This window comes from Conger conger, chromosome 15 (assembly GCF_963514075.1).
Source record: "Conger conger chromosome 15, fConCon1.1, whole genome shotgun sequence".
In the NCBI taxonomy this organism is placed as follows: domain Eukaryota; kingdom Metazoa; phylum Chordata; class Actinopteri; order Anguilliformes; family Congridae; genus Conger; species Conger conger.
The window spans coordinates 30,761,882-30,783,814 of record NC_083774.1 but is presented as its reverse complement, the minus strand read 5'-3'; the positions used below and the strand labels follow the sequence as shown (position 1 = coordinate 30,783,814).

Sequence of the window (21,933 nt, the reverse complement as noted above, 5' to 3'; positions counted from 1 at the left end):
GTTAAATAATTCAAAATGTAATTAAGTCGTATATGTATGGAGAATATCGAACCCATACCGAGAACCACTCACTGTGTCAGGAACCCAATAGCAAGGCCACAAGCGACGAAACTCCAAGTAAAAGTCTTTATTTGGTTTTGGGCAGTTCAGACAGGCAGGGGTCGATTTCCAGCAAACAGTAATAATAGAGGATGAAAGTCCAGGCAATGGTTTGGTAAACAGGCAAACGGGTACAGCCAGCGTAATCCAGAGAGTCGTAGATGTCGAATGCACAGGCAGTCCAAACAGAAACAGAATTCTAAATCCGAATAGCCAAAGGGGGTCCAAATACAGCGGGTCAAAACAGAACAAGAGGGTAATCCAAAAGGCGGTGGTTAGAAACAAAACAAGTCACAACAGAAATCAGACAGAATATAATGCTGTGAAGTATGGCGAAGGCTCATGACAATCTGGTGACAAATTGAACAAACAGAGAAACTAGTGGAAAACAAGAAACAGGTGGAATCAATGACAGGAGACAGGAAGGAAGTACATATAAGGAGTGGGGAGGTGGAGACACAAAAAGGGACACAGACAGAACAAATGAAATTAATGAAAACGAACAGGAGCTGGACTACGGCAAGCTCATAGGGTAGAAATAGACGAAAACACAGGACCTGACACACTGGCTCAGCAGTAGCTTCCGCTAAACTGGACTGAACTGGGAGACTGCGGAGGCCGCAAATTAACCTGCGCGGTGGCCTTGGTGTGGGTGGTGGGGCTTGGCGGTAGGGGGCCTGGTAATGAAACCTGATACGCACGCCCTCCCCATCATCTCCAGTTCCCCAGAGAGCTCTCCCGCCGTTTACACGATCCACGTTATCGTCGTTTCTCTCCTCCGCCTTAAAACCACACCATCATTTATTAATGCCACGTTTCCCTTGCCGATACGGAGCCCCGGCTGAATAATTCACTTCCTGAAGCGAGGGATTGGCCAATGGGAGCAGGACTCTTTGAGGGGGGGGCTCTGATGGGTGTGTTTGTGTTTTTGCCTGTGATTAAGCATCAGTGTGTTTCCATGGAAGACGTAAGCCCCCCCACCCCAACCCCACACAACCACCGCTAATCCCATTAACTGAAAGTCATTTGGGTGGCAGCCAGCGCCTTACACCTCCGGGAATGCTATGCATCACACCAGACTCTCTCATTGTGCGGGGTACACAGGCCCAGGGGTCTGAAAACCATTTTACTAAATAAAAGAAATGCCAATGCTTCTTTATTTGCAATAAAACGCTTACTTTTTTGTTCATCTCATGCTCTGTTTAGTTCTGCAATGTATAAAGAATGAACACTCAGATCTAGAGTGGGAGAATAGTATTTTATTAAAAAAAATAAAAAAAACACAGCTTGGCTGTTATTTCATTTGATATAAAGACTTTTGGTTCCAGTTATGTGCAGTGTGCAAAAGCTTTGCCTCCTGTGCCGATTTAGCATGACTTTTAAACTTTATGCCACAGTGAGTTTTGCTGATGTTTTTCTGGACTGCGTTGGCTGTGGTAGCAGCATCCTGCATTCTAACACCGTCCGTAGGGAGTGGAATAAGAACACAAACAAGGAGGTAAAGCGAGGGCCGAGCAGGGCTGTCGAGCCTTGTTGGCTGTGGATGAATTCTCTCTCAAAAATGACACTATTTACTAAATCCCGTTTCTGGGAGGCAGTCAGGACTGAGGCCAGGAAACTAGTTCTCCTGGGGACTGGTTTGGACTGGGAGGCAGGGGATGTCTTTGAATGAAGTTGGTGATTAACTCCCCCCCCCCCCCTCCTAATTACACTGCCACCACCACCTGGGAGTCTTATTGAAACCCCTCTCTTCTGTGTGTCTGTTATGATGGCACAGATTCCCGAAAGGTCTGCCCCCTTTCTTACAGGTAATTGAATGGCGTCTGTGATGGAAGAGTTCCTGGATTATCCAAGCTGAGTGAATCTTAACCCCCACCACACACACACACACACACACACACACACAAACTCACACAAGCAAACAAACAGACACAAAATGTACATATTCTGTCCTAATCAGACTCTACCACCCCTAAAAGGACCCCCCCGCCACCTCTTTCACTCTCTCTCTCTCTCTGGCAAATGCTATAGTGCAGGAGTTCATTGCTAATGCACAGAGGGTCACAGTACAGCTACTGTTTTCACACAGGAAAATAGCTGAAACAGAAGGGGCTGTTTTAAAGACACAGAATTACAGTCTTTGAGGTATAGCTTCTACAGTAAATGACCCAGGGAATGGGAAAAGGACACATTTCTTTGAAACTATCTGTTCAAAACACCCTGCCTGCCATTAAGGGATATTTGCAAGGGACATACGCCAGAAGCAAACAAATCTGATATTTAGCAGTTCATAAAATGGATCCATTCCTCGGCTTTGTGGTTGGATGTGCTGTTTGGAGGCTGACAGAACATTGAGCTTCTTCATCTCCAGTTTAGCAGGCCGCTCCAATATGCACTTTTTCCAAACTCTTTCCCAGCGCAGCTAACGGAGGTGTTTGTGGGAAGTGCCTGTCTGAGCCCTGTGCCTGTGAATGGCTGCTGCTTAATATTTACTGCACAACCTCACGAGCGGAGGCACGCCGTTCGTTTTAATCGCCAGGCAGGCCGACGCGTTAGTTAGACTTTTTGCTGCTGTTCTCATACGCATCACTGAGGCCCAGCAAAATCAGATTTAGCACTTCAAGGAGGTCGTACAACTAGCCGGGTTCGTAAAAAAACTCACAATGGAAACTGTCACTTCATTCGCAAGTTCAGCTACACTGCTTGGTGACTGGGAGTCTCCAAAAGGGGGACACAATTGGTTTACTTACATCAGGTGGCGGTCAGCAGGGCTTCTTCGGACGTTACTAGTGCTACGTTAGTTCCTCCCCGTGACTCATCACGTTCCCACAGGCTAGGTGCTGTGAGGGGGTGATACGGCTCCTCACTCAACATTGGCTCTCCTCTGAACTGTAAAGTATGCAATCATCGGCCCCGGCAGGAAACCTGTATGACATCATGAGCCCACCCCGCCCCATCAGCATCTCCCCCTGTGGACACCTTCCTCTGAGAACGTTCTGTGAGTCTGACAGCCCGCGGCCCGGCTGGGTCCGTAAAGCCGCGGCTCGTCACCGATCGATAAATAGCTACAGCCCGTTCTCTGTCCGCCTTTCCCTGAAGGTGCCTCACGCCGGTTCTGCATGCTAATGTGGCTATTCTGCATGCAGCGCCAGGCCAGCTGTTTGATCACCGCGCCTTTGAAGGGGAGTTCGGCCGTGAGAATCGGTTGTGGAGGGTGACGTCGCCTGTTCAAAGCCAGAACGAGCGTTTGATTGGTTGAGGTCTCTCCTTTAAATCTTTCTGCAGTGAGGATAGCCTGGGTTAAGAGTTGAAGCCATGGCAGACTGGAATGCTTTACATTGGCGCTTTGTCTCGGGTAAACTTACTCTTGTCTGTGATTGGGCAGAGGTTGCTATGGGATTTTTGAACTGGGAGGAAGTGTGAATGGGTATCCAGTGTATGTAAATGTCCCTATAAATAGTGTATAGATAACCACTGTATCAACATTGTATGAGATGTATATTGGTATATTGTGTGTTTGTGCAATATTCTGAAGGCTGTACTTTTACTAGTGCCGGCATATTTTAATTTTGAATTTGTGTCTTCTAAGGCTCTGTAAGCCACCCAATATAAGGATGATAGCCAATTGAAATGAGCTTGCTGTATTAAAAACAACATGGATAAGATTCTGGTGAAATGACATGGGGTTTTCATGTGGGATAAATTCAGCACACACTGAAGTTCAATTTAATAACATTTTATTTGTAAAGCGCTTTTCACAGAGGACTGTCAGAAAGACACTTTACAGAGAAGCAGGAGGGAAGTCCCAGCCCTAAGTCCTCAGGTAGCAAGATGTAACAAGGCGGCAAGAGGTAGAAATGGAATGGAGTGTAGTCCAAAACTCTACTCTGTCTGGTAGCTAGTTTTTAATAACTGTGTGTTCGGTGGGAAGAACAACTGTCTCTCTTCACTTATCCAAGGTCTGTAACAAGGAGTCTCAGAAAAAATACATACTCATCCGTGGAATTGTGTCGCTGTGCTCCGGCGGGGGGTTGTGCTGAATCCATGGAGGTAACGCCGACTCCTCACCATTTAGCGCACAGCAGCAGATGAATAACTCTGCCTCTCTGTTATCTTTGCAGTAAATAGGCATTCATGTTTGCCATGAATAACAATTTAGTGGAGGTCGTGTGGTGATTAATGAAGAGTTTTCTGCTTGGGGAGTTTGTGAGAGTTTAATACGGAAACGGTGGCAGTGGGAGGGGTGGAGCTGGGGGAAGCGGTGTGTTGTGGGGGCTGTGTGTGTGGTCACGTGGACGTTCTGCGTGCGGTCCAGAGGGGTGTGAGTGTGGACTTCCATCAACATCATCAGTGCCCAGCACCGGTCAATGTACATGGGCTTTCTTGATCATATTGCATGTGAATGCACGGTCGAGATTGAGTACGTGTGTGTGTGTGCCTGTGTGCGTGTGAGCGCTTGCATATACGCCAGTGCGAGTATATTCATGAGTCTTTGCTTTTGTGTGAATGTGTCCTGAATTGCGTGTATACTGTATGCGTATGTGTGTTTGAGTCAGGTCCTCCACTGGGGCAGCGAGTCCGAGTGGCAGAGAGGATTCTGGGAAGCGCTGTGCATGTAAAATGCTGGTCACACAGCAGCACCGGCAGCTGGTGGCTGAACAGCCGCTCTCCGGCTAGCTAATCCGCGTGCGTGCGTGTCCTCTCCAGCCTCCAGCCAGTGACAGCGCCTCAGTCATCGGCTGCTTCACTAAACACCTTTATAGACTGGCGAAGCGGGTTTCACTGCGTTCATTGGAGTTTAACGGGCTTTGCATCGACGTCCCTGACACCTTCGACTTTGACGGCGCCCGTGATGGGAGTTCCCTCCCGGGGCCTCTGACTCCGACTCCCGCTGAGGGCAGGAAGAGGATATTGTGGCGGAAGAAAAGGTCTTGAGCTGTCCTTTAAAAGACAGAGACCCAGGGCGTAGGGCTGAACTCCGGTGGGAGCCGCGGGAGAGCGGAGAGAACCTTAACACAAACGCACCTCTGCGCGTGTGAGGCCGGGCGGCTCGAACTCCCAGCCGGCAGATAATGGCCGCCGGCGGCTCTGCTGCCTCCTCCAGAGAGCCCGGTTCAGTGAGAGTCGGCCTCCCCGGCGTTCTCGCCGCGCGCGTTACGTTATGTTGCGTTTTGCCGCGTGCCGCACCCGCGGGCCAGCGCACGCTACCGCTCTCCGTCTGTTTGGTATCCGAAAAGAGACTCTGGGGTGACATGGCTCAGGCGTGGGGCGACATGGCTCAGGCAGTAAGAGCGGTCGTCTGGCAGTCGGAGGGTTGCCGGTTCGATCCCCCGCCCGGGCTGTGTCGAAGTGTCCCTCAGCAAGACACCTAACCCCCAAATGCTCCTGACGAGCTCGTCGGTGCCTTGCATGGCAGCCAATCGCCATCGGTGTGTGAGTGTGTGTATGAATGGGTAAATGAGAAGCATCAATTGTACAGCACTTTGGATAAAGGCACTATATAAATGCCAACCATGCCAACTAGACTGACTCTGCAGAGAAAGCTGCAGCAAAATTAAGAAATACTTATCAAGTGAGGGTTTGTGGGCTGCATCCTGTTAAGGCACTGTCCTAATGGATGGGCTACCCAGCCATGGATACTGTTACTCTGCGGGTGGGGAGTGTCCTTTAGCAACCCCTGCTGGTCAATCAGACACCCACGGTCTTCTTGTCTACCTACATTATCTGACTGGGCATTCCAGGAGAAAGCGGGGGGAAATTATATTAAAAAGAGAGGGCGAGAGAGAGAAAGTGCTAAAACATTTTATCACCTGTTGGATGCTGCTGCACCTAAAGTCCCTGCAGTGTTGCTCTGTCTATTATGTGTAATTTAGGGATGTGCTAATTAATTTTTTGCATGATTAATGATTGCAAATGTGAAGCACGCTGCTCTGTTTTAAATACACCAACGCGCTCTTTAAATAGATTTAATTCACATTCGGCGCACAGTTCTGAGAGAAGGAATGTTGTGTTTGAGATGGTCTGTGGTGAGGTTTCTCAGGTTTGCTTCAGAGACTGGGGTGGTTACAGGCCAATCTCCCTAAACTTGTCCATTTATCATGCAGCACTTTCTGGTTCTAAAGGTCCCCAAACTGCCTTTATATTCAGTGTTATGGTATGTCTCAGCCAGACTGGAGTTTTGGAAGTGATGTGCAGCGTTGTATCATGGGTAGGATTGCTTTGGCCAACCAGCTAACGAGTCATGCCATCCACCACCTCCTGTGTCCTCCTGTCACAAATGGAGTTTGACTGTGAAGATCACAGGGTCAATCTCTTTGTAAAATCCCCTGATGAGAACTGAGCGTAAATATTGTTGCAGTGAAAATCTATTCATTTATCACGGACCAGTTCCTTCATTAACCTTTCCAAAGCTGTCTGTTTGAAATGTGGCACTAAATGCTGTTGAAGTGAAAATATTGAGAAACTTGTGTGTGTATTTTGAAGTGGCCAGAATGTGTGTCTGTATGTTTTTGGTGCGTGTTTGTGTGCAGGTGATTTAGTAAAATGGATATTGTGTGACAACTGATGATGGAACCTGTGGCTTCATTAACCCACTATACTGGGCGGAGCAGCAGTAATGTGCTGTTAACCAGAGACCAATCAGAAAACCTCCATACATGTAGTATTCCATTCCATCCCATATTGTTCTGGAACTCTCCATAGCACAGGACTTACCACTGAGTCACACACAGCTCCCTCCCCCTTTTTAGGGATCATGAAGCTGAAGGTTCCTATCGCCTTGTGACAGTGTTTTCCTCTGTAGTCTCAGTCTTGTTTTGTAATGAGCTCCAATAATGGTCCAGTTCACCCACTTCATAGAAACACCAGCCTCCTCCTAAGGCAAGCTGCCCAGTCTGTCTGCTCACTGGCAGAGAACATGACTGCCCAGCACCAGATGGATATTTTTGGACCTTTTCAGCCATTTTTCACCCCGCCCTTCCTTTAATCCACTTTTCCTTTCACCCCCTCCCGCCAAAGAAGGGTTGGAAGTGACATTACAAGACGGCTGGAGCGGAGCGTTAATATTTGATGAAGACCAGTTATCTCCTGAGGGCGTGTGAAATATTAACCGCATTCTGGTATCAGTAATTAAAATCCCTCCATACCGCCATGTGAAGTTTGGAAGGGGCCAGATCCTCACACCTTCGCCTCTGGCTCTTTCTCGCTTTTTTTTGCCCCTCTTTCGCTCTCCCCCTTTTTCTATTTGTCTCTTTCTCCCTCTCCTGTTTTCCCTGTGTCCAGGCTCCATTGTTATCGAATGGCCAGCTGCTCTATTGAGTCCTGTGTCTGTGGACAGCTCTGATATCTGAAGTGTTTCTCTTTATTTTCTTGCCTTGCAGAGAGACGCAAAGGGCCAGTTTCTGTTCGACCTCCTCTGCCACCACCTGAACCTGCTGGAGAAGGATTACTTTGGCATCAGATATGTGGACCCTGACAAGCAGAGGGTGAGGGCCTGCCGTATCCGGGCGGACATGTTGGGGGGAGGGGGGGGTGGCGGGAGCGGAAGAAAGGGGAAATGCAATACCTGTGCGAAATTATTTCTCTCGTGACGCCCCCAGCAAAAACAAATAAAGAAAAATCATTTCCCGCGCTCTGCCGCGACAAGCCGAGGTTATTGTTTTTCGGAGATTGCGTTATTGTCTGTGCGTCAGATGCCCTGGTCCAGGAGGGATTGCTGGGCACTGATTGCAGGTCGGACGCATTCATATGTCGTCCAAAAAGTTTTTCCGGGAGCAACTGAGGTGAAGAACTTTACCCGGCAACACCAGGGTCTGCCTGCACCTGATTGGTGGGCGAAGACGCGGTGCCTCTCATGAATATTGTAATTTTAGCAACAGTGAGGAGGATGCGGGGGGGAATGGGCTGGAGGCCAGACAGGACACTGTTTGGGGGAAAACAGAACTGGAATGATGAAATAAAAGTTAATCATGAGGAAACCTAATTACTTCTGGGAGGACTGTGAATATATATTGCATTAGAGAATTAGGTCTGTGTGGTTTGAATAGATGATTGGGATGATGTAAAGTAGCTGGAGTTCTTTTCCAACTAATTTGACTCTGGAATTGATCTGTAGCCTATGATGTAGCTGTAAGCGACAGCAGCAAAAAAAAAAAAAAACAGCTCTCAGTAGCAGGTGCTGTTTGCAATCACAGATCCTTGAGCTGGGACTGGGATCTCCATGATGCAGATGCAGGTCACCAGTGAAACACTCAGCAAGAGTCTGCCCACCTACCACATCCCAGTCCCTGTGGGAACTAATATAAGCCACATTCCAGAAAAATATTTTAACACACACACACACTCACACACAGACACATGGACACACAGGTTCACTGCACCAGCCTCATATAGTCCTGCTCAGATGTCAGAAAAGAGCCTCTTGCTGCACTCTCCTAAAAGTCTTCCCTTCCCCTCCCTGTCCCGCCGCCCTGGGGAGAGAGTCCCGCTGAAGCCACATGCATAAACATGAAGTGAGGTGCTAAAAACAGAGTGCTAATGCCCTCCAGCTGTAATGACAACACACACAAAGTCGTTCATTCGCATTGCCTGAGACCCAGATCCAATCTTTCTGTGGTGTGCTTTCACCGGAAGCAACTCATTTATTCTCTCTTACTCAAGCAATATGAAATATTTTGTTATTTTCAGCAACTCAGAAATGTTATGGTGTTTTCTGAGTGTAAGAAAATGTAATTCCGGTTAAGACAAAATGCATCGGTGTTAGGCTGAATTTGTGCCAAAGCCTCACTCTGGCTAAAAGAAGAAGCAGCCCTAATATTACAACAATCTAGCTAGTTCGCGTTGGAAGCTGGGATAAAATAATTATATTGATGCTTTTTGCATTGCTGTAAAAATAGTTTGTATCAGCACCTTACCATCTTTTCTTGGCTATATAATTGTGTGGGTATATCTGAAAGCAACTGACAGGACCCAGGGGCTCCCTAAATACACCTGTTACTGAAAGCCACTTACCAACCTTCTTTTTATTCCACTTAATAGAATGTCCTTCAGGTACTGCAGCCAGGACTGTATGAACAGGAACACAACATGCTGCAAATGTAATGTAGCCAAAGGCACCTCTGGTATGAGTGTTCTCCGGCTGTCTGGAATGGATATAGTGGTTTTGCCATGGAAACACAGCACACACATGGAGTAGCTGTTTTCACATACACCTAAAAGAATCTTACATAATCTGCAGACTTTAGTACCATTTCAGTTAAGTGCCATGTACATATTTTTATGTAAATCTATCTAATACTGCGTGGTCACATGTTATGCATTTTTAAACATAGCTTCCGTTTTTTCCCTGTTCTCAGCAGTTTGTGATTCATTACATTTTTATTTGTTGAGTATATCACCTTGTCACCAAACACCAAGCCATTAAAATGCAGCATTTAAGTCTGAAAGACACATCAATCTCAGAGAAAATACATGCATATCTATTGTAAAACCCGATCTTGCTTGGATTAGGTCTGATTTAGCAATCTTGTGCTGCATTGGCTGCACATTTGGGTCAAATAAATGTGTTTTCTTTATTGCAGCACTGGTTGGAATTCACAAAATCAATTACCAAGCAAATGAAAGGTAAGAATTTATTTTTTCTTTTTCTTTATGAAATGGTGTGGGGTGATCACTTTAAGAAAGTCATGATGATGATGGTCATGACTCATGATTAAGTATGACTCATGGTAAGTCAATGCATGACAAATTAATCAGGAACAGAATCGCAGAGGATAGAATATTCCAGATAATATAAATACTGGGCTTATACTGCTTTATTTGGTCTGTAGCACAGACCAGTGCTGTTGTATTGACACTGATGCCTTTATGCGGTAAGTTTAAAATTAGGGACTTACTTCTGCATACACAAGAACGTTTACTCAATATATTACAGTAAGTGTGTTGAACTAAAGTCTTTATGAAACATTTGTAATGTATTTGTTAACATGTCCCCATACCTTAATATTGACTTCCTTATCCAAAACAGCACAACATGTGTTATGCTAAAATGCAATTCTCAAACCTGACAAAATGCATGTCACTTGACTTTTGTCAACACTGTAACTACAAATTCCTGCAAGCATGCTTATGAATGAATTATGAAGGTGTGCTGTGGTAATGAACATATTATGCTTCAGTCGCTCAATCAAGGCTTTCGGAATGTATTGCTATTCTGTGACTGGTTCATTAAACTTAGATGGGCAAAATGCAATACATATTTAACAAGCAACTTATTGTGTATTGAAGACTTTCAATTGGCATGCTTTCGAGTAAACATAAACAATTCACTAGTTACACTTGTTGCACGTAATGTTACTTTGACAACGTTGTAATACCGTAATTGAGCATTTGTTTACATTTGAATAAGGGGCCAGAGAAAATGTATTGGCTCATTAAATGGGTTTTGGGCTCAGAAGTTTTGGGAAGCCCTCCCCTTGCGGGTGGATTGTGCAGTGAGTACTATTGTTCCGCAGTGTTCAAGGCTGCTGCTAAATCTATACCAAGATCTATAACATTTTAAGATCCTTTTCCTTCTTTTCTTAGTGCGCATCTTTACCCTCCCTCAAATCCGTCTTCTCAGGGATTCCAATATCTGTTTGTGAATTAATTTGCATATAATTATAATATTTAAACATTTACCACGTAAAACATTTAGCCAGGAGGTGTGGAATGTTGTGACATTATTTTATTGTGTATTTTGACATTTGAGCTGTAGCTTCTTGATATGGGCGCCTCCTGCTGGTTGTCAGCATTTTTTAATCAAAGAAGCTTTTCAATGTACGCTGTTCTGACTGCCCCTTTCCCCCTGTACCCTTCCCACAGCTCAGCCACCTTTCACCATGTGTCTGAGGGTCAAGTTCTACCCGCCGGACCCAGCTGCACTTAAAGAGGAAATCACCAGGTAGGTCCCCCGGACTGCTGGGTGTCCCATCCTGCTAAGACATTGCTGCCCCCCACGGTCTGACATAGCAGTCAGTGTTCAGCCACCCTGTGTGGCAGTGTTGTCTCCCAAGGAAGGTTGCAGTTGTGGGATTGTTTGGGCTTCCCTGCACAACAGCACCTCCTCTGGTCAGTTTGCCTGCCGCGGCACGCAAAGTGTACTTTGCAAACAATCTCAGGTCACAGCCGGTGGATTGTGGCATGGCGGTGTGATGGTTGTCAGAAAGCGCTTTGGAGATCAGCGAGCGCTTGCCTGCGCTCTCCTGAATTGACGGCAGACATGGCAGCAACGACGCAACACTTTTCTGCTCTATTTTAAATTCTTCCCCACTGCTGTAGAAAATGAGGTTTGCACTATAGGGGACCTCTGCACTTGTGAGAAAAAGAGGCGAACAGGGAATTTGAATGGGCCCGCATGCCAGGAACTGCAGCAGCGGCCGTTATTTAAACGTATAGCCTTGGCTGGCCGAGCTCTGATTGGCCAGCCCCTCTAACAGTACAGTGGGTGATCAGCATTTGTCATGTCTCCAGAGGCGAGACAGAGCAACCGGCCCAGTGATGTTGGCCGTCCTGATCCCTGGTAGAGTGGGTCTGTACCGGAAGAAACGGCAGCCCCCTATTGTCACCATCCGCTCAATCCCATTTCACAACCTCCATAACCCAAAATCACACACACCCCACGTACTACTGCATACTGTCGCATATGACCCTGGCCCAAATGACCATTACCGGGACCAAAAAAAGCCCAAAAATGAAACACAAAGACAATATCCTGCCCAAACTGTTCCCACTCTGTCGCCCCACCGGCCTGCCAAAAATGCAAAGCTATGGAAACAGTACTTCTTTATCTTCATTTGTGAATTCAGGGCTACTTGACTGTCCCACAGTACGGTAAGAGGCGGTAGTCACCTATAATGCTAAAATGAATGGGTCTTCCTGTGTAGCCTGCAGCCACATCTCCCAAAGTACTTTATACGGTGCAAAGCATAAAGAGGAACTTTCAAAGTCAGAACATTTATTTCCTCTTCTCCCTTGCCACATTTATCCACACACATAGAGACACACATAGATCGCTTTCCTAATGTGCCACCCCTTCAGTAAAGACTCAAAGACCATTATTGCAGTCATCAGCATGGCCCTGTAGACTCAGTGACTATGATAGACAGGGCTAGGGGGGGTTCCTCTGCTATAACCAGAGCAGCAGGAGAGCACTTGACCTCCACTCTTGGTGTAGTATGCAGGTCTGCAACCTTGGTCCTGGAGAGCCACAGGCTGTGCTGATTTTTGTTGTTACCCGCCACTATAATTAGTTAAAGCAGGTGATTACACAGTTAACTCTCTTCACTGTGTTACTTCGAAGAGAGTTAACTGGATGCTGAGAACTTGTGGCTCTCCAGGGCTAAGGTTGCAGACCCCTAGTGCTGTAGGACCAGACTTCACCAATGTTGCCTCTTTAACCCTCTTTACCCCCCTCCCCACACCATTAAAAAAAATAAAAAATGTACTGAATTCAAACAAATATTGGTTATTCAAGTCTATTATTACCTTTGTTTTCAAGTATTTTTAGTTGGGAGTGCTAATTTGCCTATAAAACCAAGACAAACGCAAAGAAATGTGAACCTTTATATTCCTCAGCTTTGAGGGCCAATTTTCTCTATCTTCTGGCACATTTAAGTCAGGAAGGCACTCTGTCGGTACTAATTACCAAAATTTAAGCTGTTCATTAGTGTGCTGTTATGAAGCCATCCATTCATTCCGACAGCCTATCACTTTGAGAAAGCCAGAGAGTGTCGGAGCCCAGAGTACTGTTGACATGCTGAGAAGGTCTGTGTAGCAGCAGTGTTGCCAGCACTGTGCTTTGAAAGGCTGTGAAATTCACAAGCCTACATTGCTTCGTTGCAGAGCTTCGTTGTCACGCTGGGCGGTCGCTTCACAAGGTGGCCCATGTTGTTTCATTATCAGTTTGCGATTATTAGCAATGTTCTTCCCTGCTGAAAAAAAACAGCTCAAGTGAAGTTTTCAAACTGGTAGGTGGTTGACCAGTTCAGACCGGCTCCATACTCAATGTGGTTTGACCAGCTCAGGCTATGTTGTGAAACAGCTGGTAGCTGGTAATTTCAAGCTGGTCATAGCTGGATTTTGCACCAGGGTAGCACATGGTGATGTATGTGAAACAGAGGCAACACTAGACCATGCCTTCACACTAGCCACAACTCTTCAACACATCTTCACATCCAAAGCCTCTCTTGGGCATGCTTTGGACACATCCCGATAATCGAATATGGCCTACTACGAGTCTGTGCCTCTATAACTCTAACTGAAATTAATCTTCTGGTTGACTTTCAGCGGACATCCAGTCAAGGCTATCCACGGGCAACGTCCCCATTTGTAGCGGGATGCAAAAATATTGGACGGAAATTGACTGCCAAATACAGCAATAGCCATCTACCTACCGTCACCCAGGGAGACTAGAAAACCCATAATTGCTTTTTTGCCACACATGGCTCCTTAAGTGACACGCCATTAACTCCTGTGGCTGTGGCCTAGTTTTAAAGTCAGGCAAGATCACCTCTCTCACACACTGGGTACAGCAGCTCTCTCTGTAGGCGAGGCAGGAGCAGAAAGACTACAGATGCCATTCCTCTACACTTGCTGAGAGAATATTGGGGGGTATGAGAGTGTTGGGTGTTGGTGTGTAGGTGTCTCTGGTGGAACATGGATCCACAATGTTTGTGTTTTATTCATCTGCTCATGAAGAGCTGCGCACTTGGGAGCCCTTCTCCCAGTCAGTTGACTTCATTGTCCAATTTGCTTAACCACCATCTTCTCACATCTATCACTGTAGATATATAGGTGTAATCCTGAATGCATGTGTGGTCGGCAGTTGCCAAACTTTTGTCAACGAAGAAGGAAACTTGACTTTCAGGCCCACTTCTGAGAACTGTGGATCCTGGAGTATGCTCGGTTTTACAGACAGGAAACATTCATGCTGGACTCTGAGATTGTGACCACTGACTAACTTTGATGGTGTCTGTGCTTTAATCATCTTCACACTCAGGGACTAACAGAGAATAATGCTTTTCTAAAACTTTACTCCTCCGCTAAGGGAAAATAATTGGCACCAGTAATAAAAAAAGGAACTTATTTTGTAGCACAGTACTGCTGCTTTCATCTGTGCTGCCATTGAACATTTTGATGAGGAACTCTTTGAAAGGTAATTAGACTACAGACACAACCCATTCCACTCAACCGTGAAAAAAAATTGGAAAAGTATGCTGGATTGATGATGGAAAGAAGATATTTAGCTTGGAGGAAGGGAGGTCAGGGAAACAATAAGGAGCGATGACAAATCAATTTATCCCAGAAAGCAAACAGAATCATGACTAACCTGACTTTTCTAAAAATCATTCGTAGAAAGGCATTGCACTATGAAGCCCTGTCTAGTTTGCAACTTGCCGCATGTCCACTGACATAGTTTAAAATACAAAAATCTGGACACTACTTTTCTGACTGTGTTTATGTTCATGTGCCCATAATCACATTGTCAGTACTCTCATTTACGATGTTGATGGTGTCCACTTGATGACATTCTGTATGAATGTGCTGTTATGTAGAAGCTTTTATAGAAATTGTTATTCAAATTGTTAATTTTTGCACTGAGTTTGTGATAAATCAGGTGGCAGTGAAAAACAAAGCAATGCAGTACTGCGAACAGAAGAACAATTAAGCAGCTCCCTCTGTCAGACTGCAGAGAGAAACCTCAGCCAGAGCCCTCAGGTCATGATTTTCACCAGGCCGGTCTTTTAGGATCTTTTTCTTCTTACCCAAAAAATATCCTCCTCTAATCGCAACTAACACTGCCTCAAACTGAGCTATTTAAACCCCCAATCTGTTCTATTTTTATTTACAGTCACACTTCAGCTTTAGCATCTTATCTTCACTATCATGCCATAATAGATTGATGCAAGACATGTTAAGTAAATTGCTGTTTATATGTAAATGGTCTGCATTTATATAGCGCCTTTATCCAAGGCTCCTCTGTACAATTTATGCTTCTCATTCACCCATTCACCCATTCACACACACACACACACACACACACACACACTCACAACAACGGCGATCGGCCATGCAAGGCACCGACCAGCTTGTCAGGAGCAATTGAGGGTTAGGTGTCTTGCTCAGGGACACTTCGACACACCCAGGGCTGGATTGAACTGACAACCCTTTCACTGCCAGATGACTGTTCTTACTTCCTGAGCCAATAATGGGAATTATTGATTGTATATTAGTCTGTATCAATGAAGGATAACACAGTCTTCATGAAGGCTTTAGGGATATACTGTGTTTAAAATGGATGGTAGATCAGTATAATAATCATGCTGGAAAGAAGCCCTTATCCACGGCTACTTACAGTACTTATTTTATTATTGTCTACTGAATATTTACTAACCCAAGGTTTAGTACTTTGTTTGAAGGTACAGTGGAGGTGCAGTACCTGTGAGCAGTATTTGCAATGTTCCCTAATCATTACATCACACTTCCTGGAAATGATAAACGTGCTTACGCTGAGTTTGGCCGTCAGTCACCTTAAAGTCGACCTCTAGGAGTGTGATGTGAATGCTGATTGGAGGATCTCTCCTCATCTCTTTGCTGCAGATATCTAGTCTTCCTGCAGATCAAGAGAGACCTGTACCACGGCCGGCTCCTGTGTAAGACGTCAGATGCCGCCATGTTGGCCGCTTACATCCTGCAAGGTAATGGGAACTGATGAGCTGTGTTTAACAGATGACCAAACCTAATGAAGCAAGAGAAGCATTTGTGCGTTTATAAGTGTTTGTGTGTGTGTGTGCATTGATGTTTGTGTGCTTACACATATGGAATTACCACACTTAGAGTAAGAAAGATATAAAGGCACTGGAAAAGGTTCAGAGAAGGGCAACCAGATTGATTCCATGTATAAAAGATAAAAGCTATGAAGAAAGACTTAAGATGCTTAGTAAAAGGGGAGATTTGATTGAGGCTTTTAAGTTAATTAAAGGGTTCACAAAGTGAACTGCAGGCACTTCCTCAGGGTGAGTTTAAGTTTTTATACAGAGAGTGGTCACTGTGTGGAATAGCCAACCAAGACATGTAGTTGAGACACTGGGGGTTTTCAAGACCAGGCTTGAAATGGTGCTACATACTGTTTTGCTGTGGGAAAAAGTGAGCATTACTGGGCTGACCATTATATTTTGTTATGTTATGTTAAATCTCATATTGTGGTTTGTTATGCAAGACAATTCATTTATGTATGATGTGGACTAGCCCAAATAGCTTGAAATAGGCGGAGGTACTGTATCTTGTGCAACCAATGATAGACAGAGTTACAATCAGAGCATTTTGCAGTCTTTTGATTGGTTGACAGGAATGTTGTAACCAACATTTGGTGGGAGGCTTCACAAAGCTTCACTCTGCTGTCACCAGGCTCGTCAGTAGCCACAGTTCCTCATTACTGTTCTGCCAACTCAGCCAAATTAAAGATGTGCCCCTTTGTCACCTCATTGGAGGCAATAACAGTCAGCAATGCCCCATGACCCTTAATGCAGCATGAAAGCCTAGACAAATAGCCCCGGGGCGTTTTACCATGCAGACGGACTGCACTGACACAGGCACAGACACTATTCAGCTCTGCTAATCGGCCTTCACAGCACACGCCTGCGCACGTCACCTCACGTCACTGCTCACATTGCCCATCAAAGTCATTTTGTCACCAAAACAGCCCATGGTTCCTTTCTGTTCAAAAGGGCTTGTTTGGAAGAGACCTATGAACCAGGATGAGTTTCTATTCTGAGTTTTGAGATGGCCTAAGTACTAGTTTTTAGTGATTTAGTCGTTTAGTTGGGCTTCCAAAACTGCCTCTGATTAAATTTTATTAAATTTTATTTTTTTATTTACACATAAGCAAAGCATTAGCAAAGACAATCGTTGTATTTAAATAACAAGTAGGCCTCCATGGGTGTTTCACAGATTACGCCTAGTTCTTGACTAAATTCATAAACTGTGTCTGTGAAACCGGCCCCATATGTTATAAATACAAATAGTAAATTAGTGCATAATATGCTAAATGTATCCTATATATATTCATGATGAAATTATCACAGGCCTAGTAAATAACAGTTGCTGGTCTGTAGCCCTAATTAAAAGGAAGAAAATATAATTGGATTTTTTAAATGGAATGCACTTGGAATGATTGGCAGTGGGTTTGGATGAGTGGTGCTCACAGATGATGGGTTGTCTCTGTATTCACCCTCTTTTGGTTCCCCTCCCCAGCGGAGATCGGTGACTATGACCCTGGAAAGCACCCGGAAGGCTACAGCTCCAAGTTCCAGTTCTTCCCCAAGCACTCAGAGAAGCTGGAGCGGAGGATTGCTGAAATACACAAGACGGAGCTGATGTGAGGCCACGCCCCTTCCTGCCGTGGTGACACACCCCTCCTGCCCCTGTCATTTCACACACACGCACACACACACGCACGCACGCGTGCACGCACACACACACACACACACACGCATGCACACACACACACACACACGCATACACACACACGCACGCACGCACACACACACACACACACACATCCAGTACACTTTCGTAACCCCCGTTTCCCTGCCACAAATCCTCACCTTACCCAAGCTTTACAAATAGCTACATAATCACATGTAATTTTGTCAGCCCTCAACCTCAATACCCCTCAAATAATATATTATATTTGCCTTATTTTATAGTGATAGGACTAGAGACGCAATACATTTAAAAAAATCATTACTACAAATTATGGACGGTGATTGCATGCAATGTTATTAAGTATATGTGCCTACAACTAAAGTGCTTGCTGCAAGCACAATATGCTTCAGAATACGGTGTGCAACCACTGTCCATAATTTCATTAAGTAATCATTTTTTTGAGTGTAATAAACCCCGGGAATTGAAGTCGAATGCAGAATGTGTGCCTTTGTGAGCTGGAGACACATTATTGTTCATGTCTGAAGGCAGAATGTGACGCACAGCAGCAGTCTAGACACCGCTGCACGGCGCAGGTGGAGCTAGCCAATGGTGTGGCTTAACAGGTGCTCTGGGGAGCAGCGGAGCCCCTCCCACCCCGGCTGTAGCACGCCACGTAACGCGTTTCCCCTCCCGCGTACCTCGTTCATCAGCGCCCTCGTTAGGGTAGCCATCCCGGCCTCGCTGGGAGAGGTGACCCCGCATTCCGCTCGTCAAGCGGTGGCTGAACGGCAGTCTCTCCCTCTTTCTCTCCCCCCCCCTCTCTCTCTCTCTCTCTCTCTCTCTCTCCCTCCCTCCCTTTCCCTTTCCCCCTCCCTCCCTCTCCCCTTCTCTCCCTGTTCCTCTCAGCTTCTGTCTCAGACATGTTGTTTTGGCAGGTCTCCACAGGCGCACAATCAATGTAACGTAATGAATTAATGGACGAATGGATAAGGTAACCTAATGAACGATAACTTGCTCAGTTCAAGTACTTTATTGATGAGACATACAGTAGCCTGCACATTGCTAAAGCAGAAAAAATAATGAGAATCACAAATGCAAAACACAAATCTTGACTACAATATTAATAACATTTTCTTTCTCTCTCCCTCCCTCCCTCTCTCTCTCTCTCTCTCTCTCTCTTCTGTCACACACACACAAACACACACTCCCCCCCATCTCTTGGCTGATTGCAGTGATAATTATGCCGCCTTCAAAACATTTGTTCTCTAATGACCAGCTGCGTAGCGTCCGTCGAGGCAGATGTGTTTAATGGAGGTCTGACTGCATTGTCGTGTTTTCTTGAACGAGACTGCGCCGATGAATCAACCGCCACATCCAGACTCTCCTGATTATTCCCCGTCCGCAGTCCCCATCTGCCAGGCTGCTGCGAGGATAAAACAACCGAAAGCAAGCCGATTAAGATTTTGACCTCTGCCACTAATAAAACACTAATCTGGACACTGCAAATGTGGTGTAATTTTGTCAGAAAAAAAGAAAATATTGGAAATAATTTTGATTTCAACTCTTCATTGAACAGTACCAATGGTACCAATGGTACAGTACCATTTGTGCAGTTCATCCAAACAAGACAGGAGCTCCTAAAGGTTGTGCTGAACAGATCCACTAATCATTATATTAAATGGAGCTGAGTCTCTTATCATCACTGATGTCTGCTATCGGGTTATCCAGGTGATATTGAACTCGGTGTGTATGTGCAGCCCCTGTTTTTGAACTGATTTTCTTGCACAAGCTATAGGTGTCTTTAAGGTTGGGTGAGCACCTGCTGCAGACAGACCTGTGTTAAACCCAGGCCTTGACACAGCTGAGGACAGTGAATTCACCAAATAGCGCCGCTAGGATTTTGCGGAGCTTTCGCGACACTGCCCTGATCATATGCTGCCCTCCTGTGGCGATATGTCGCACTTTACTCCTTTTTCAAGGTTCTTTTAAAATCCTGTCACGAACGCAGCAGTGAGAATACGTCTGAATGGAAAAAATATACACTTGGACGGTTAAGATTTTGTCTGCAGCATATCCTCAGCTTTGCATCACCGGGCTCTGTAATTGCTTCGTCTAAATTATTTGTGTGGAGCCTTCGGCTTCTCCTGTATATTGCAGATGTAAGGCAACCTGACGTCACCTGCAGCCAAACAGCACAACAGTCCACAACGCTCTGACTGATTAAATACATTTCTCAGCAGCATTCATTTTAAAAAGCTATCAAGCTAAGTGTCTTGCAATTATCTACAGTCCCCAAGGAAACAACCATTTTTGCTCAAATGTTTTAACTGAAAAGATGCTTTTTGCTATTATGCCATGAAAGCCAAAAACACTAAATTGCCCACAAAGTTCAGTCCCACAAATTGGCAAGGCATTAGTGACAACACCAGACATGACATCTTTTCTTATACCCCTTTGTGATAAATGTTTTTTTCCAGAGGACAGAATCCTGAAGAATCAGAGTTGAATTTCCTGCAAAAAGCACAGATGCTAGAGACGTATGGAGTGGATCCTCACCCGTGCAAGGTTTGTCAAAATAAAATATTAAAAACATTCTGATTCAGCTTGAACAAGTGGCCAAAATATTGACTGATGCCGACCAGCTTAGTTGGCAAGATGATATCCAGTGAATCTAGATGCAATGCAGGTCCCACTTAGCAGAACATGACCTGCCCATTGGGTCCGTCTCTGTTGAGAGTATTTCATAGGTTCCAAGTCAGACAAGCTCAGTAAAGCATAGAAAAGTATTGTAATCTAAAACAATGACATATTTGACCCAGGTCTGGTTCACTTATATAATACAAAACACCCATGTTGGACTGAATCACCTACTACTTTTGAATGGTCAACCTTGCGTGCATTATCTCAGTGTATGTTATGGTTTTCCCTGGGCAGAAAGGCTAGACACTCGGCTGGTGGAGAAGGCAGTGGGAGGCCAGACCTGTGCATTGCATCATATTCAGGCTCTCGGGTCCTGTAGCACGCACTGACTGTTGAGTGGCTTTCCGTCTTTCCCGCAGGACGTGTCTGGCAACCCAGCTTTCCTGGCCTTCACACCGTTCGGGTTCGTCGTTCTACAGGGGAACAAGAGGGTCCACTTCCTGAAATGGTGAGGGGTGCATCTAAGTGCATTCTGTCAGTGAGATCACTAGCTGCACAATGCATGGGTGGAACTGAGACTGCACCAGGCTACATGAACATTTTGGTCAATGAGAGAAGAGCGAGGAAGCGGATTGGTCAGTGTACATGCCAGTCCAATTACAAGCTGGGCATGCTCTGTTGTTCTGAGCAAGAAGAGCCAAACAGGTCTCTCGTTATGCTTTACTTTTTCGACACACATGGCCTATTGGCTTCAGAATTAGCTAGGCTTTGCTGTGTAGAATAAACACATTCTGGGGATGGAGAGATAACATACGCGCTGATATGAAAACCAGTCCTGCCATTTTGTGACTGGCAATGCTATGCTACCCGTTTACAATTGGCTTGTGTTTTATACGCGTGCACACGCACACACACACGCACACACACACACACACACACACACACAATTCATCTCAGTCATTCTTTGTTCCTGATGCATCATGCACAATACATAAGCGGCCAATAACTTTTTATTTCTTTTTTTTAACAAAATAACAAACAGAAATATAAATGTTGTATGAAGCTGTTCTTCAATAAAATAGGTAACCCCATATTGTGCTGCTGTCGTTTCTCAGACACTTGCCGATGTGGATTTACCACCGATGCGGTGGATCATGTATAACATCTCCACATCTCCAGAGCTGCTTTGCAGTCGGCCTTATTTCTGATGAATATTTAAAGACTTAATTCCAGAGCTGATGCCTTGTGGGAGATGTAATTCTCTCTTCTGTGTGGGCAGGACTGAGGTGACCAAACTCAAGTTTGAAGGAAAGACGTTTCATATATATGCAAATCAGAAAGAGGTGAGAGTGTGAATTTTTAAAATGATCTTTTTTCCCCCCCACTCTGCCATTGGTAGCATGGGGTCAGTCATGACCATGTTTTACACTGTGAAAGCCACGTGTCTTCATGTACTTCATGTATTGTATTGCTTTATTATTTAAAAGCTGAATGTAGTACTCATGCATGCTGCATTTTTCAGGGCTGCTTAACTGTGTGTAGTGAGGAAAAACTGTATTCTGTATTGATATGATTCTGCCCCCCAACTCACACACACCTGCACACAACACACACTTTTGAAGGTAAATAATGCGGTTAAAATTTTAAATTGTCACTACTTTATCATAAAACTAGGTATTTACTGATACAGCAACCCATCTGTCCAGTCTCTGCACTGCACCACACGTCCAC

At 45.2% G+C, this 21,933-nt stretch overlaps 1 protein-coding gene across 1 annotated transcript in view; it reads left to right on the top strand.

The window, feature by feature from the left end:
* Positions 1-21,933, top strand: part of LOC133111726 (FERM domain-containing protein 5) — a 97,598-nt gene that overhangs the window by 69,629 nt on the left and 6,036 nt on the right. The window contains exons 2-9 of the mRNA XM_061222281.1: positions 7,479-7,583; positions 9,678-9,720; positions 10,960-11,038; positions 15,736-15,833; positions 17,389-17,512; positions 20,040-20,127; positions 20,622-20,710; positions 21,482-21,545. Coding sequence (XP_061078265.1) covers positions 7,479-7,583; positions 9,678-9,720; positions 10,960-11,038; positions 15,736-15,833; positions 17,389-17,512; positions 20,040-20,127; positions 20,622-20,710; positions 21,482-21,545 — 690 coding nt within the window. The remainder of the gene's footprint in view (positions 1-7,478; positions 7,584-9,677; positions 9,721-10,959; positions 11,039-15,735; positions 15,834-17,388; positions 17,513-20,039; positions 20,128-20,621; positions 20,711-21,481; positions 21,546-21,933) is intronic.